At 44.7% G+C, this 14,408-nt stretch overlaps 1 protein-coding gene across 1 annotated transcript in view; it reads left to right on the top strand.

The window, feature by feature from the left end:
• Positions 1-10,356: 10,356 nt before the first annotated feature.
• Positions 10,357-14,408, top strand: part of MAP1B (microtubule associated protein 1B) — a 67,512-nt gene continuing 63,460 nt past the window's right edge. The window contains exon 1 of the mRNA XM_083817983.1: positions 10,357-10,807. Coding sequence (XP_083674109.1) covers positions 10,399-10,807 — 409 coding nt within the window. The 5' untranslated portion in view covers positions 10,357-10,398. The remainder of the gene's footprint in view (positions 10,808-14,408) is intronic.

A 14,408-nucleotide genomic window follows, 5' to 3' on the forward strand; every position in this document is an offset into this window, starting at 1 on the left:
TTTGACTAGAAATAAAACCTGTTTATAGTAGACTTTTTTCCAGCGTGCCTGGATTTTAAATTCTCTGAGATATGATAAACTCCATTTGTTAATATTACCACAGCAAGCTAAAAGTGCCTCTGGAGAGTATATGAGCAGATCCCTCAGGCTAAGAGACAGCAAAAAGGAAAGCAAAAGGAGAATGATCGTTCTTTCATGCTACGAAATCTCAACTTCACTCATTTGCATAGAGACAGCATCTTCCTTTAAAAGAAAAAAAAATTATCAATGACATCAAAAAGTAAAAGCTTAAGGTAAAGAAAACAATTCTGTAACACTAGGAGAAAATTGCTTAAAAGTAAAATATACAGGTAGGAAACTGAGCAGAGGAAAACAAAGGTAAACAGAAAAATCCCAAGAAGACACACCTCTGATTTTGCTGTTCTCCAAGAACTGAGTACCTTCTGGCAGAATATGGCTAAATGTGGCCTAAAATTTGAAAAATGGTTTATCCTTGTTACATCTACCTTTTCTCCCCCATATTTCAAGCAGCTTTCTAAAGCTGAACAAGTGTTCCTATCTGCATTTTATAAATGGGAAAACAGGAGACTAATGAAGGTTAAAGATGTGATTTACCATAAATGCATTTATGTGACAAATATGAAATACATCTTTTCCCTTGGCAGAGTGTCTCCTCTCATTCTTTCAGAATTACCTAAGCTTACTTTACTCACTAAAACAAGATTTTACTAATTTTTACTGCTATTAGCAGTAGAGAAAAAATTCAGTTCTTGGAAGATGAGAAGGATTTTATTCTAGTTTATTTACCATCAAAAGAAATGTTAATTAAATTCTCCGTACAAAATATCACTGTAGATGCATCAACCCAAAATAACCCAGCTTGACTTTCAGTATTTATTAGATTCCACAGTATGTTTTCCTCCTCGTGTTCAGGAAAACACAACAAAACAAAGACAAACAATACAAAGAGAACCAACCCCTAAAAAAGCTTTTAAATTGAAATGTGCCCTGGAAGCCACTAGAAAACAACTCATATGAAATGAAAGTTTTAGTGATTACTTCTAATCAGAGGGCAAGGCAATGCCAAGCTGGAGATCCATCTATCAGTGCTTGTGTACTCATTTTTAGTGCAGTAGTGGGTGGACAAGCCCAGCTATCAGAGGCATGGTGGAGATGCAGAGGGAGGCAGGGATCTGTAAGCAACCCCAAGAACCATCTCTCCAAATGAGAGGAGCTCAGAGATATCACAGTAAGTTCAGTCTGGAAAATGCTTACTCACAAGAGCATCCCATTAGCATTCGGACTTGGAGCGTGAGCACATTGGCATTGCTTGAAAAGAATCTGAAGAGCAGCATGCTGTATAGCAGTCCCACAATGTGATGCTGTGCTCCTACTTTGGACAAACAGTCCTGTTGATTGAAGCAGGGATTTTTGCTGTGGTCTGCAGGCCCATCGGAATCTGCAGGAGCCTTCTTAGGGACTGTGGAAAGCAAATCAGAAAATGTAGTCTGTTGTCAATAGTTTAAATTCTGTGTGTTAATCTGCACCTCCATAGGACAGTCTGCACATCTGATAAAGGCTGGAGTTGGATTAAAATCACAGGGAGTTGTTTGATCAGCCTTAAAATGCTGGAGGTAGTTAACGAGCGCAATCAGTAGCGGTCACCTTTCAAAGTCCCCAGAGGAGAAAATGAGAGATTTTGCAGGGATCCTGGCAGCCAGGGGATTGCAGAGGTGCTGCCTGTGGCTGGCACTCCTCTTCATGGGGAAGGCAGACAACCACTGCTGAAAGAAGTCGTTTTGCAAGTCCGAGGGGATGAGGCAAATCCTCTGGCCAGTGCTCACCTTGTTTTACCCTTGTTCCAGTCCCCTGGGTTTTGCTGTGCTGAGGCAGAAGGGGAATCATGCTAGAATCAACATTCTCCCTCTATTTTTTTCCCCACATGATGAATTCCCATCCCACATCTGGGACACTGACTTGTCTGAGGAGAGAACATGGGAAGAGAAGTGATCAGATTCAATGTTTGGATTCCTACCATGTCTATCCAAATTTCATGCTTCAGCTGCTCATCCTTTACTTAGACGCTTACTTTCCAAATTCAGTTGACAATGCCACTGCCTTCTTGCTACTCACCTCTTTCCTCTTTGCTTTTTCCCCAGTGCCTGCTGTCTGCATGCAGGCACTAACCACTCTTATCACAGAAAGTTGCACACCATCTGGACATCTTTCTCAGTCAAGCTAAACACATCTCTTTCTTGATTTAGTGTTGTTCTCAGTCAGAAACTTTTCCTTTTAATGATATTTCACAATCTTTGGTGCTTGCCCCCATTCTGTGCTGACAGAAGATGGGTGTTGCCATCAGCAGAGCCTTTCAGGGCAGAGCAGCATGCTAGCTGACTAACTTGACTTTCTGAAAAGTTTGTCAGCCCTGATCATGCTTGGAACATGAGAGCCAAAATCCAGACTTCAGAGAACATTTCTGAAGTAGAAAATAGCTCTTTGACCATTTTGCTATAATTTCACCAATTGATGTAATTTCACAATTTCCTTTGTATTTTGTGGCCCAGTCTTTTCCTTTTCTATTCGTGACTCCTCTCAGTACTTTGCTCTGTAAAATGGTTTTAACAGCTTGCTTCTATATATAGTTCCACTGGTCCTTCCACCACAGTCTTAATTTAGTTTTTCATAGCAGTGACCATGGGCAGCTACATAATACTCCCCACTCAGTTTGTTAATATCAAACAAGATTGAGACACTAATTGAACCCGAGGAAAATGTTGTGGTCAAACTGGAAGTTTGTACCTAGCACTTTGAGATGTTCCAAAATAAAAAAATAATCAGAGACTCTTCTGGAGACAAGCAAAACTTTTCATTGAATAATTTTTCTACAATTATTTTAATGCTGTTAAAAATAGAATGTGTGAAAGGTATATATATAGCAATGATTATGGCCACTAGGACATATGATACCTTTTCTCTATGATGACAAAAGCTTCTGTGACTCACCTAGTGCAAATCCTCAAAGAAAACAAGCAGTCCTTGTGGTACGCATGTCCAAACTAATAGCCCCATTCCCTTAATTTATTAGTAAATCTATATCCTAATAGAGAGCTGGTATATTATGGTTTGCAAAACTGTGATTTTCTCAGTGAAATGTGAAAACAGAGCTCTGACTACTTGTTGCTAGAATACGGAATCTTTGTATTACCCAGAAATGGGGATTACATTCTGCCTGTGCAATGTAATTCCGTGACTTTGCTTGGAAGGGATATATGCCTTCACATCCCTTCACAAAACTGAGTGCAACTGCAGCGTGCTGTGTTTTATCCCAGAAACAGCAGCATTTCAGTGCTGGACAAAATCATTCCTATATGTACAATTTTGTATTTGCAGAACTAACGGGTGGATAAAGAAGCTTTACATATAACAGATGGCATTTAAAAATATACTATTGTGCCACATAATGACAGTATAATAGTGGCCATGGTAAAATAGTGCAAGGTGGTTGCAGTATAATATATCAGATATGGCTAATATAAATCTTGCCTTCCTTGAGTTTTGAAGACTAAACCGAGTTGGAATAAACATGAACAGCTAATGAAAAAAAAAAAATAAAAAAATACCCCAAATATTTGGAAAACAACAACAAAAAATATTCCTTTTCTGCATTATGAAATTTGCTTGGTAGCAAAGCTATATTTATGTATTGCAAATCACAGTTTCTTCAACAGCTCTAACATCGCCACTACACTGCATTTACAAATAATGAAGAAGAAAATTTTTCTGCATTTCAGCAATATGACAGCAGCATTCTAGCACTACCCAAAGAAGTTAATATATGACATTTGTCAAACACAGGTGCCAGACAAAACTGGGACAATTCTTAGGGGGAAATCACGGGGAGCCTTTCTCCTTCCCCATGCACGGCTCCAGCTCCAGAAGGGCTGTTTGGGCACAGCAGTGTCAGGACCAGCAGAGACTCCCCAGGGTGCAAAGGCAGACAGTGGCTGGACAGATCCTCCCCTCTACATCACAGCACATGGTGGTGGTGGTCTCTACCCACTCCCAAATTAGGGTCCCTTGAGCAAAATGTTGTGCTTGCTACCCTCTCTGCATACTCAGGACATTGACTAAATTCTGCAGTGTGACCCTTACTAAGCAAATCTCAACCTACTACAAAATGCTAGGAATGACTTACTAAATTAAACAGCAGATAAAGTAGAAAGAAAGGAAAGATCAGAGGAAAAACATCCTTACATAATCTTCACTTGGTATCAGCCTACTGGGAGTCCATGGAACAGGGAGATAAATAGCAGAAAAAAAAACAAAGGGAAGACAAAACCAAGCCAAAATGATGCTGCAAAATTGTGTTGATAGTAATGTTGTTATTAAGCCACAACAGAAAGTACAAGGAGATGGGAAGGAAGCAGATGGTTAGTCTTGTAGGTGGTCCGAATAAACAACTCTCATATTTTGTTTTCAGAGACACGTAAAGTGAAGTTAACCATTCCTTCTGTTCTTTCTGTAAGCATATCAAGTTCTCTGGGAAAAAAAAATACAAGTTTATCTTGCAACTGCAACAGTCAAAGGACTGGATTATTATGGTAGAAAGACTAAAGGGTACTTTAGTAGAAAGGTTAAAACCTGTTTAGGCAGAGTCCCAAATTATTTGGATAGGAATACACCACATTTCGTTGCAACTTTACACATCTTTAAGTGAAATCCAGAGACCTTGAAAGAGAACGAGAATGAAAGGCCACATCAGGAGCCTTGCAGGAATGTAGTCTGTGTGCATAATAAGCCCTGTGCCAGTGTGCAGAACAGTGCACTACCCTGGCTGCAGCTGTGAGTTACATGAAAACTGCAGAGCCCTTGAAGATCTGGCATGTTCCTGGTGCAGGACTGTGATCTGCTGGACCCGTGCAGCATGCAGATCCAGCAGTTCCCCAGTTTCCATGTTTACAAACATGACAGTGCACTATATGAAGAAATGCTTGCATGGATTTTTTGCCATCTATTCCTCTCTGTACAGGAGCAATATGGCATTTCTATTGTAGCATGCTCGAGAGAATATGGGAATAGACACTGTAAAACAGTAATATTCATTTTAAATATTACAGAACTAGTAGAGCTAGGCTACCTCTGAAAAGTATTTTAAAGCAGGACTGGAAGCTAGATGAGAATATCGTGTAAAATATCTGCTTGCTCTTGGGTCCCCAGAGGCAGCTTTAGATGATTCTAACTGGAAGGAAAACCAAAAAAATGTCCTGTGCTCTACAGCACCTCCACATGTTTTTGTCATCTGTGTAGCTAGGACACAGCAGTGTGTGACTGACAGCCCACTGGCATTTTCCCCCCTGTGCTCACGGTGACTAACATGACTAATGTCTGACACAGGAGACTGCTGAGGGCCCCCAGGCGTGCCGCTGGTAGGATGTGCTGTGGGGGCAGATGGGTTATGAGCACATACCCAGGCTGAATGTAGGCGGTATGGTGGCCAACACCACCTTGCAGGAGTTCTCAGCTTCCAGCCAGCCCCAAAATTAAGCAGATGATGGTGTAAATGTCGCCATTCAGTACCCGCGGCTTGATTCTCCTCCCTCTTAAGTCAAGAACGATCTCTAAAACCAACTTGAAAGGCAGCATATGTTAGGTCTCTGGACTGCAACACTCCTCAGGTTGGTGTCATAGGAGAAAAATCATATTTTGCTCTTAGGAGCCAGCTACAATTCTGTAATTTGAATTCCTTTGACAAGAATTTAAAAAACAATAAAACTCACTCCCTTAAATCCAAGCTATGCCCCATACCAACAGATCATTTTTCTCTCTCTTGTTCAGGAGGGATCAGAACTGCTTAAATGAAACTAAAAATCTACTCTGTCACGCTGATTTACATTCTCTCACCATTAGTTTTGTTGATGACGTTTTAATTATAATTCCAGCTTTGTGGTACAATGGATGTCCTTATTATCATCTATCACTGAATTTTAAGCATCATCCTAATTATATCAGGGTCCAAATGCTTAAACCTGCTTTATTTTCTCTCTGACTGTAGAGATGAAATCATTTTTTTCCATGCAAAACTATGTGTTTTTCATTCAAAAATTGAGGATAATTTTATTCAAAATAATTGATTTCTTATTTGTCCTTTTTTAATAGTCAAGAGGAAATTCATTTTTTTTCATTTCATTCTCACTAGTGAAATAAAGTATATTTTCAATTCCATCCTTTTTGAGTTCTAACTTTTCCTTTCTCCACTGAAAAAAAAAGGGGGGAATTAGAAATATATATATGTATATGTATATATGCCATTGGAAACTAAAGCAGAGTGTTGCTTGGTGTTATTTTTCTCTCACTTTGACAAAGTTGAAAGTGAGAGAAAATGTTATTTTTAAAAGCAATAGTGTTGCTTTTCCTCACTTTTTTTTTCCCTAATATTTAACTCCCACTTTTCCATAGGGAAAGTGGGAGGAAAGGGAAACAGCAGGAAGACCACCAGAAGAAAATAAAAACTCTTTTGATTTTGGTGTTTAGAGAATAGTAATTAAAATTGAAGTAATATAATTTAAAATACTTGAAATGTATGGCAGACAAGTAATTTTTATTTACTACGTAATTAAACATAAATTTTGACATCAAATTAAGTACTTCCCCTCTCAAAATGTCTTTCTCTGAGTCCAAGCCCTTTGCTGCTGTCCCAGGCACAGCTCTCATGCTGCTGGAGCAGCTCCTTCAGCCTTGCCAGTCTGAGGATGATTGTTAGGGATGCCTCCCTGCCCAACAAAAAGAGGGAAGACAAGAGGATCTGTTTTTATGAGCTGATTCTTGCAGAGACATGCAGGCTCCATGACTAATCTTGTCATGCCCAGTGGCTGCAGAATGACACATCTGCTCTGCTAGGGTCACTGTGACTTGCAGAGTGCCGCTCTGTGCCCGTGCTCTGCTGAGTTGCTGTGTTGGAGCAGCACACAAAGGAGAGCCTGGGGGGTGAAAGCTGTACCCTGTGGGCATGATGGACCATGTGAGCATTGCTGCTTTTAGGAAATGAGGAGTGTAGGGTCACATACCGGGGAGTGTGCACATTGGGAGTAACCGTGGGTAACACTGGGAAGGCATCAGGCGGGGTATGAAAAGTGACGGGTATTGTTTGCTATCACGTTGGTGGAATATGCTTGACTCCATCATGCAACGGGAAACCCTGTTTTACTGTGTGGGCACTGGCACACTCTTCATGAACCTGCTCCATGACATGTTGTGCAGTCTTCAGATTGACATTTCTCAGTGAAGAGAGACTATGTACGAGCCTTCTGAACCACTTTACTTTCATTAAGAGCTTAAATTGGTCTGAAGTAGCATACATGGATATGTATTTCTTTTATGCTAGTGTAGACATCTGGCTGTGGACAAAGGGTCAGCCTAAGGCTTTGTGCATCACTGAAACCTCATTTAAAACTTGAAGACAGGACTTGAACAAAACCTGGATATTAGTGGGTAACAAATGGCATGCACCACCAAGAAGTATGTTCTAGTTTTAGACTCCAAGTGCTTTATTTAAAACTGACTGTTTACTTTAAAAAACACCATATCCACAAGAAAAATACAGCTTTATGTGCAATGTTCGACTATATTCAATTGTGGGATACCAATTTGGTATTAAATGCACTAAAGAAACCAAACCAAAACAAAACAAAGCAAACAGAAAGATGGAGCACTGGATATCAATCATCGTCTCTATAACAGAGCAAGACATATTCCATAGTCCACATGAATTTTGCTGTTTCTTCCACTGGAGTGGCACATCTATGTGATTTTGCTGCAGCTAGAAAGCTGGTATCCCTTCCAAACACTGAGGGTCACATGACACTGAGTCAGCTTTATACAGCACACCTCCACATTTCACCCAGCAGAGGATCTGTTGATATGCTCCATACTGCTGCATACCAGTGGGTTTCCAGAAGCATAAAGACAACAACAGAACTACTGGAGTGGGGCTCCAGCAGGGCCAGATACAGCCTGAGCATGGAGCTGGGAACCTGCAGCTCTTGGAGACACATCCATGAGGTTAAAGCATATTCTGTCGTCTGACTTTCATCTCAGATGGAGTGGCATAAGCTTGTGAATATGTGAGGGCAGAAGTCTTTGTCCCTTGAAGAGGCACAAAACCATTTTCTTCCAAAGGCAGCCTCTGGTCCTTAGGGTTTTACATCTCCCATCACCACAGAATTTGGCTGCAACAGTTCACCTGTTACCACATGATGTTCTAGTTGCGCATTCTTTAACAGCACAATATAAAATAGAGGACTCTCTCAGCAGGCTATTTCAAGCATAGCTGTATTATCTACCTGCATGTAAGCATTTTCTTCATTGACGCAATATACTCATTTAGCCTTTTACTCTTCAAATAACAAGCATTTTTCTAGATACATCTTCCTTTTTTTTCTTTTTTTTTTTCTTTTTTCTTTTTCTTAAAATAAGGAAGAACTAAAAAGCAGGTATAATGCCTTTTGTATACTGGCATGCATTTCTCAGGGCAATGCATTTAACCTGCTGTGCTTGTGAAGCTTGTGAGACATCATTTTACCTTTATGTCTGGGTACCATTATGATTCTATTTTGCAACCAGTGAGCAAGACCCCTTGAAAAGTCCCTTCCACACTCCAGAGACCAGATGTTCTTGCTGGTGATTGAAATTAAGACATACCTCAAAGCTATATATTGCAGTGGGAGAAGTCAGAAGCTGGCTTCCTCCAACAGGCACCATGAGGCAAGTGTTGAGGACATCTATAATTAGAATATAGACTATGAGGGTGGGGGTCACACAGGACATGGCCCAGGGAAGTGGGCATTATTGCTAGGTTGATATCTGCACCCATATTAATATGGGCCTGTGTTCTCTGTCTCATGGAATTTGCCAGGCTCAGCAAGGAAACACCAAAGTCATAGCTGGGCTTAGACGAGCTGTTACTACTTCCTCAGCATCTACGTGACTGCATTTGTTCCATCGGCAGTGTCAGCTCTGGCTTAGAAGGAGAGCTGTTGCTCTTTATCACCGTGACATCTCAGCCACCTGACAATGGCTGTAAAAAGGCTTGCCCACAGTCGACAACCTTCCGTGCAGCAGCAGACCAGAAAAACAGTCTGCCTTAGATGCAACATCCCAGCACACCACACCGTGTTAGCCAAGGATCTCAGTGCTGAATTTATGTAGAAGAGCTATTCATATTAAAAACTCTAGGTGCTGTAGGCAGAGATAATGTTATGGACCAGCACCGAGAACAATGGGGTTTCAGTCCTTGTGGGTGACTGTGTGCAAATACCATCTGAAATGCACATTAATTAGAATTAGTGTTTTGCACTCAAAGCAAAGTACATATTCTAGGAAAGCAGACCTGAGGTATTCGTTCACCCAGGCAAGTACTCTGTGTTACTGAGGAGCAGACAGGGAACGTGAGCAGTCGGTACTGGAAGGAGCTGCACACCGAAGGAAGAATGTCTCCTCTGTCAGGGACCAGAGGTTACCTTGTAAACCAGGCTATAAAAGTTTATATCCTTTCCTGGGTCACAGTGAGATATCTCCCCCATCACTTTAGCCACATAAAGGAGATGCTTAGTGTAAACCAGTGCCTGGCTTCTGTCAGCAAAGTAAGAGGAACATCCCAGGGAGGCTGATTTATCTCAGACTGCTCCATCCCATTTTAGGGGAGGATAAAACACTTTTAGGAGGTAATTGGATTTATCTCTCTTTGTCAGTATCCAGAGCAGCTGTCTAACTTTTACAGGGAAATCCAGAGGAGCCCATCCTTTGCATATGTAATTGAAGATGTTTTCTGATGCCACTGCTCCCTAGAGTTGCTCAAGCGTGGTCCAAATTAGTTACCTGAAACCCTTTGAAATTCTTGAACGTTAAGACTATGGGGTTTAGAAGCTCATCCAGAAACAGTGCCAGAAACAGCTTGTCCAGAAACTCTGGAGTGAGTCATACAACCACAGGCCTTGAATACAGGCAGAAAACCTGTGTCTGAAGCATCTCATGGAGCGAACTCCTTTCAAACAAACAAATAAAAAAAGCCAAACAAAAGAAAAAAAAACAAGTTGAGGTGAGAAGAATGTTTAGACTGCCAGCCGCAAGGTGGGAAAAAGAAAAAAAGGGAAAAAAAATGCAAACCACGGCTCAGATTTTGCTGCAGTGCTTCGGCGAGGCGCGGGCTGCCGTCCCCGAGCGGCGGGGCTGCCGCTGCCCTCCGTCCCCGGGGCTGCGGGGGGCGCGGGGCTCCCGGGCTGCCCGGCGGCACTGGGGGGGCTCGGCCCCGTGCCCCCGGGGCGTTGTTCGCACCCCGCGTCCTTCCTGCTTCCGGGGGCCGCCGCGGGGAGGATTTGCTGCAGATGACATCAGCCGTGGATGCTGGAAAAGCGGCGGCGGGGATGCGCCGGCTCCCCCCCTTCCTCCTCCTCCTCCTCCTTCTCCTCCTCCTCCTCCTCCTCGTCGCCAGGTCCCAGCCCTGCACCGTCTCCGTATAAAAGCGCCGCCGCCTCCCCGCCCGCCCTCACTCCCTGCCGCCTGCGGAGCCGCCGCCGAGCGGCCCTTCTCCCCTCATCGCCCCGGAGCCGCGGGGCGGAGCGGGGGACCGCGATGGCCACCGTGGTGGTGGAAGTGGACTCGGAGCCCTCCTGCAGCATCCCCAACCCCACCTCCCCCTCGCCCAGCCTCTCGCACCGCTTCCTGGACAGCAAGTTTTACCTGCTGGTGGTCATCGGCGAGCTGGTGACCGAGGAGCACCTGCGGCGGGCCATCGCCAACATCGAGCGAGGTGGGGCGGGGGGGGCGAGACGTCCGTGTCCCTTAAACGGGGCCGGGGGCGGCCACGGGGCGGAGGTGGGGTGGTGGTGGGGTGGTGGTGATAGTGTTGGGGTGGTGGTGGTGGTGGTGGGGTGGTGGTGGTGGTGGTGGGGTGGTGGTGGTGGTGGGGTGGTGACGGAGGGGTGGTGGTGGTGATGGGGTGGTGGTGGGGAGGGAGTGAGGATGGGGTGATGGTGATGGGGTGGTGGTGATGGGGTGGTGGTGATGAGGATGGTGGGGTGATGGTGATGATGGGGTGCTGGTGGTGGTGATGGGGTGCTGGTGGTGATGGGGTGCTGGAGGTGGTCCGAGCCCCTCCCTCCCGCCGTGCACAAAGCCCCTCGCCCCCCGCCGCCCCCGCCGCGCTATTGTGGGGGCTGCGGCTGTGGGCCGCCGTCCCGGGGCCGCCGCGGGGTGGGCGTGGCGCGGCCCGCTCCGCACTGCGGTCCCCGGGGCTGCCCGCCGCGGACAAAGGGCGCCCGCCCCGCCGCCGGGGCTCGAGCAGGGGACGGGGACGGGCACCGGGGGGCGGCTGCGGGGCGGCTCCTGCGGCTGCTCCCCCGCCCCGCCGCCCGGCGGGCGTTTTCCCCCGGAGCGGGGATGCGGCTCCTCTGCGCATTGTGCCCGACTTTGGCCGCCCGAGCTCTGCAGACGCACGCATCCGTGTGTAATGAAACGGTAGCGAGAATAATAAAACGAGACGCGGGTGGCGAGGCTGGTGTCCGAGCGGCCAGCCTCGCTGTTGTCCAGCTCAGGCTGCCGCAGCTCGCTGCCTGTTCGCCCTTCCCTTAAGACGGCGATGCACGAAGGTATCGCAAGTGAAAGGACCGAGTTTTGTTAAGTTCTCGATGCGGTTCCCAGTGAAAGGGATGGCAGTGTGCACGGAGAGGCAGAAAGCCCCGCGGCCGTAACGGTGGTGTGAAGCACAAAGGAAATTGTTGCCGGACCCTATAGTTAGCTAAACTCTACTGATCTGTGTTTTTTCTAACCTATATCTTGTTCTGGGCTGATAAAAGCGGAGATATCAGAAGTCTGCTTTTGTTAGAGAGGAGAAAGAGACCCTGAAAAAGAGGGATTTGGTAGCAGCCTTGCCGTGTAGGTGTGGTTCAGCACTCCAGCTAGGACTTCGTTTGTCTCTATTGTTGTTTTCCCAACCGTTGTTGCTGTAGTTGGCGATTTCTCTCGATTCTTTTTCATGGCTGTTTGTGGTAAAGGGCTGCCTCATCACGGCTAACCAGCTTCACCGTGACCTGTTCATCTTTCTCGCGACCATTGTCTCCTAGGGAGATCTACTGAGGCAGATGCTTTGTCATTCAGAGCCTCTTCAGCACTGCACTTCCCCAATTCCGTCTAATTTCTGATTGTGTCGGAAGTGAATTGGCTGCATTTCAATTAAATTAATACAATTTATTGAGCAAATGGACAAAACTTCTCCCCTCAAGACATCTGATGTCATCCTTCCTCTGAAGAAATGCTCTTCAGCCTCTTCTTGAAGCTTCTATTGTACAGTTGCTGCTGCATAGCTCTGTTGCTGCTACCTCCTGCCAATAAGCATAACACCCACTTGCAGTTTTAGATGTTCAGAGGAAATGCTTTGGCCTTTTTATTCATCATTTTGGATTAGAAGTCACCTCACTGCTCCTGGTGTCAGATGATCTGACTGGGATTTTGCCTGCTAGGAAAAAAAAAACTTGACCAAATTTTGAGGTGCATTGTTCTGGATGAGTACACTGGGAGTCTGAAGCCCTGTCTGTGTGAGGCAAATATGGGCTTCACTCATCTTTCTCATTGGAAAGTACACTGTAGTCTGGAGAAACTGTCTTCCTTCATCCTTTGTGCTCACCAGAGCCTTAAATGCGTGTAGGGTTCTTGATCACTCTGCCTCAGTGTCTTCTCTGGTACGTCTCCGAAGTACCACCACAGAAAAGTGTGGATTCACGCACTGAACTGCAGAGCAACGTGTCAAAGAAAACATCTGCTGATAAGACATCAGTGGCGTGATGCTACGCAACCCAGTGGAATGCCGAGTCATTTCTTAATGTATCATGAAGTGGGAATGGCTTGGCAACCTGCATTTTCAGTAATTACATTTGGGATGTCATTTTGCTGAGGGGGCAATCCTCCAAACCCACCGTCCAACAAAGAAGAAGAGGGGAGTGAGGAGGAAGCTTCAAGATCTTTCCACTGATTTGGCAGATGCTACTGGGTGTGCCCTGTCTGCTGTCTGATCATCCCTCTGTCTAGTGGCGTTGCACTCCAAAGACTGCAGAAAGAAAGAGAGAGCCCCAGCTCAGTCATCCTCCCAGTCATTACTTCTATGCTGTTAATGATATACATCATTGGATTGACCTTGGATTTTAGTTCTAGATTTACTTCCATCGTATTCAAACCTGATTTGATTTTATAATGTACATAATACATTATATTCTGTTATAATGTGCATGTATAATTTTTTTTTGCATCCAGAATGCTGAATCATGCAGCTGAAAATCTGGTATATTCTAGCTGAATCCAAACTTCACCTTCTGTGTGCATAGTATGTCTAAGCTGTTTTTTGTTTGTTTGCTTGTTTTCAGTTATTTATTTTTCATTGAGTACTGTATTTTGGACACTGACTGGCTCAGTGGTCTGACTGTGCCTAATTAGAATCTTTCCCCTACCACAAATCTGGATCCACAACAAAAGCGGTTAGGGCTGGTGGACAGGCTCTGTCATTAGCAGCATTGCTGAATCATAGTCCCTATTGCTTAACTGACCTCCAGAAAGCTTCGCAGTCTTCCCACACAAGCTTATTGTCAGAGGCCACCAAGCTGTTATCTTGTCACTTCTTCAGGTCCAGCACTCACTTATTCAACACACTTCAGCTTCATGATCAGCATCACATTACTGGTCATACTCTTCATATGCACAGTACATGCGTGGTATTATATCATATTTACTTTCTTGCTCTCAAATATTCCAACACCTGGAAAATATTAAAGCTTGCTGTGCTGTGGTTGCCTGCCAAAACTACGCCCCAAAAATGTACCATATGGCCAAGAGATTTTTGAGAAATTAAAATAAAGAGACTTGCAGAAGAGAGTCACTGCCTATGCCTCTGAACAATGATGCATAAGTCAGGAAGTGGAGGTGGTTGATTATAGTTCAGTTATTTTTCTCTGGAGTGGTTATGAAACATACAGATGATGCTGTATTTTCAAATCTCTCTAGAGTTTAATAGTGCAACAACTTAATAACTGGTAGCATATCCCAGTAAGAAGCATGCTCATACCTTGACTGGACTGCTGACAAGGAAAAAGCACTTGATGAATTATCTCTGCAGTCTTCAGGCTCCTGAAATGCAGATACCCATATTTGCATGGAGAACCTCCTCAGAGCTGCAATGGGAGACCAGCAGTGCAGATCTTGTTTCTCTGCTCTTTCTCCCCCTCATCCTTCAGCCCTACAACATGGCCTCTGCCAGAGGGAGGCTTGATGTTTCTGAGAAAGCATGGGAGCCAGCGTTGACAGGAAAGTTAGCAGTCTGAAATCCTGACAGTTACCAGCAGAAGTGCCACTGCTGGTCGCACAGT

This window comes from Anser anser (genome assembly GCF_964211835.1).
Source record: "Anser anser genome assembly, chromosome: Z".
Lineage (NCBI taxonomy): Eukaryota > Metazoa > Chordata > Aves > Anseriformes > Anatidae > Anser > Anser anser.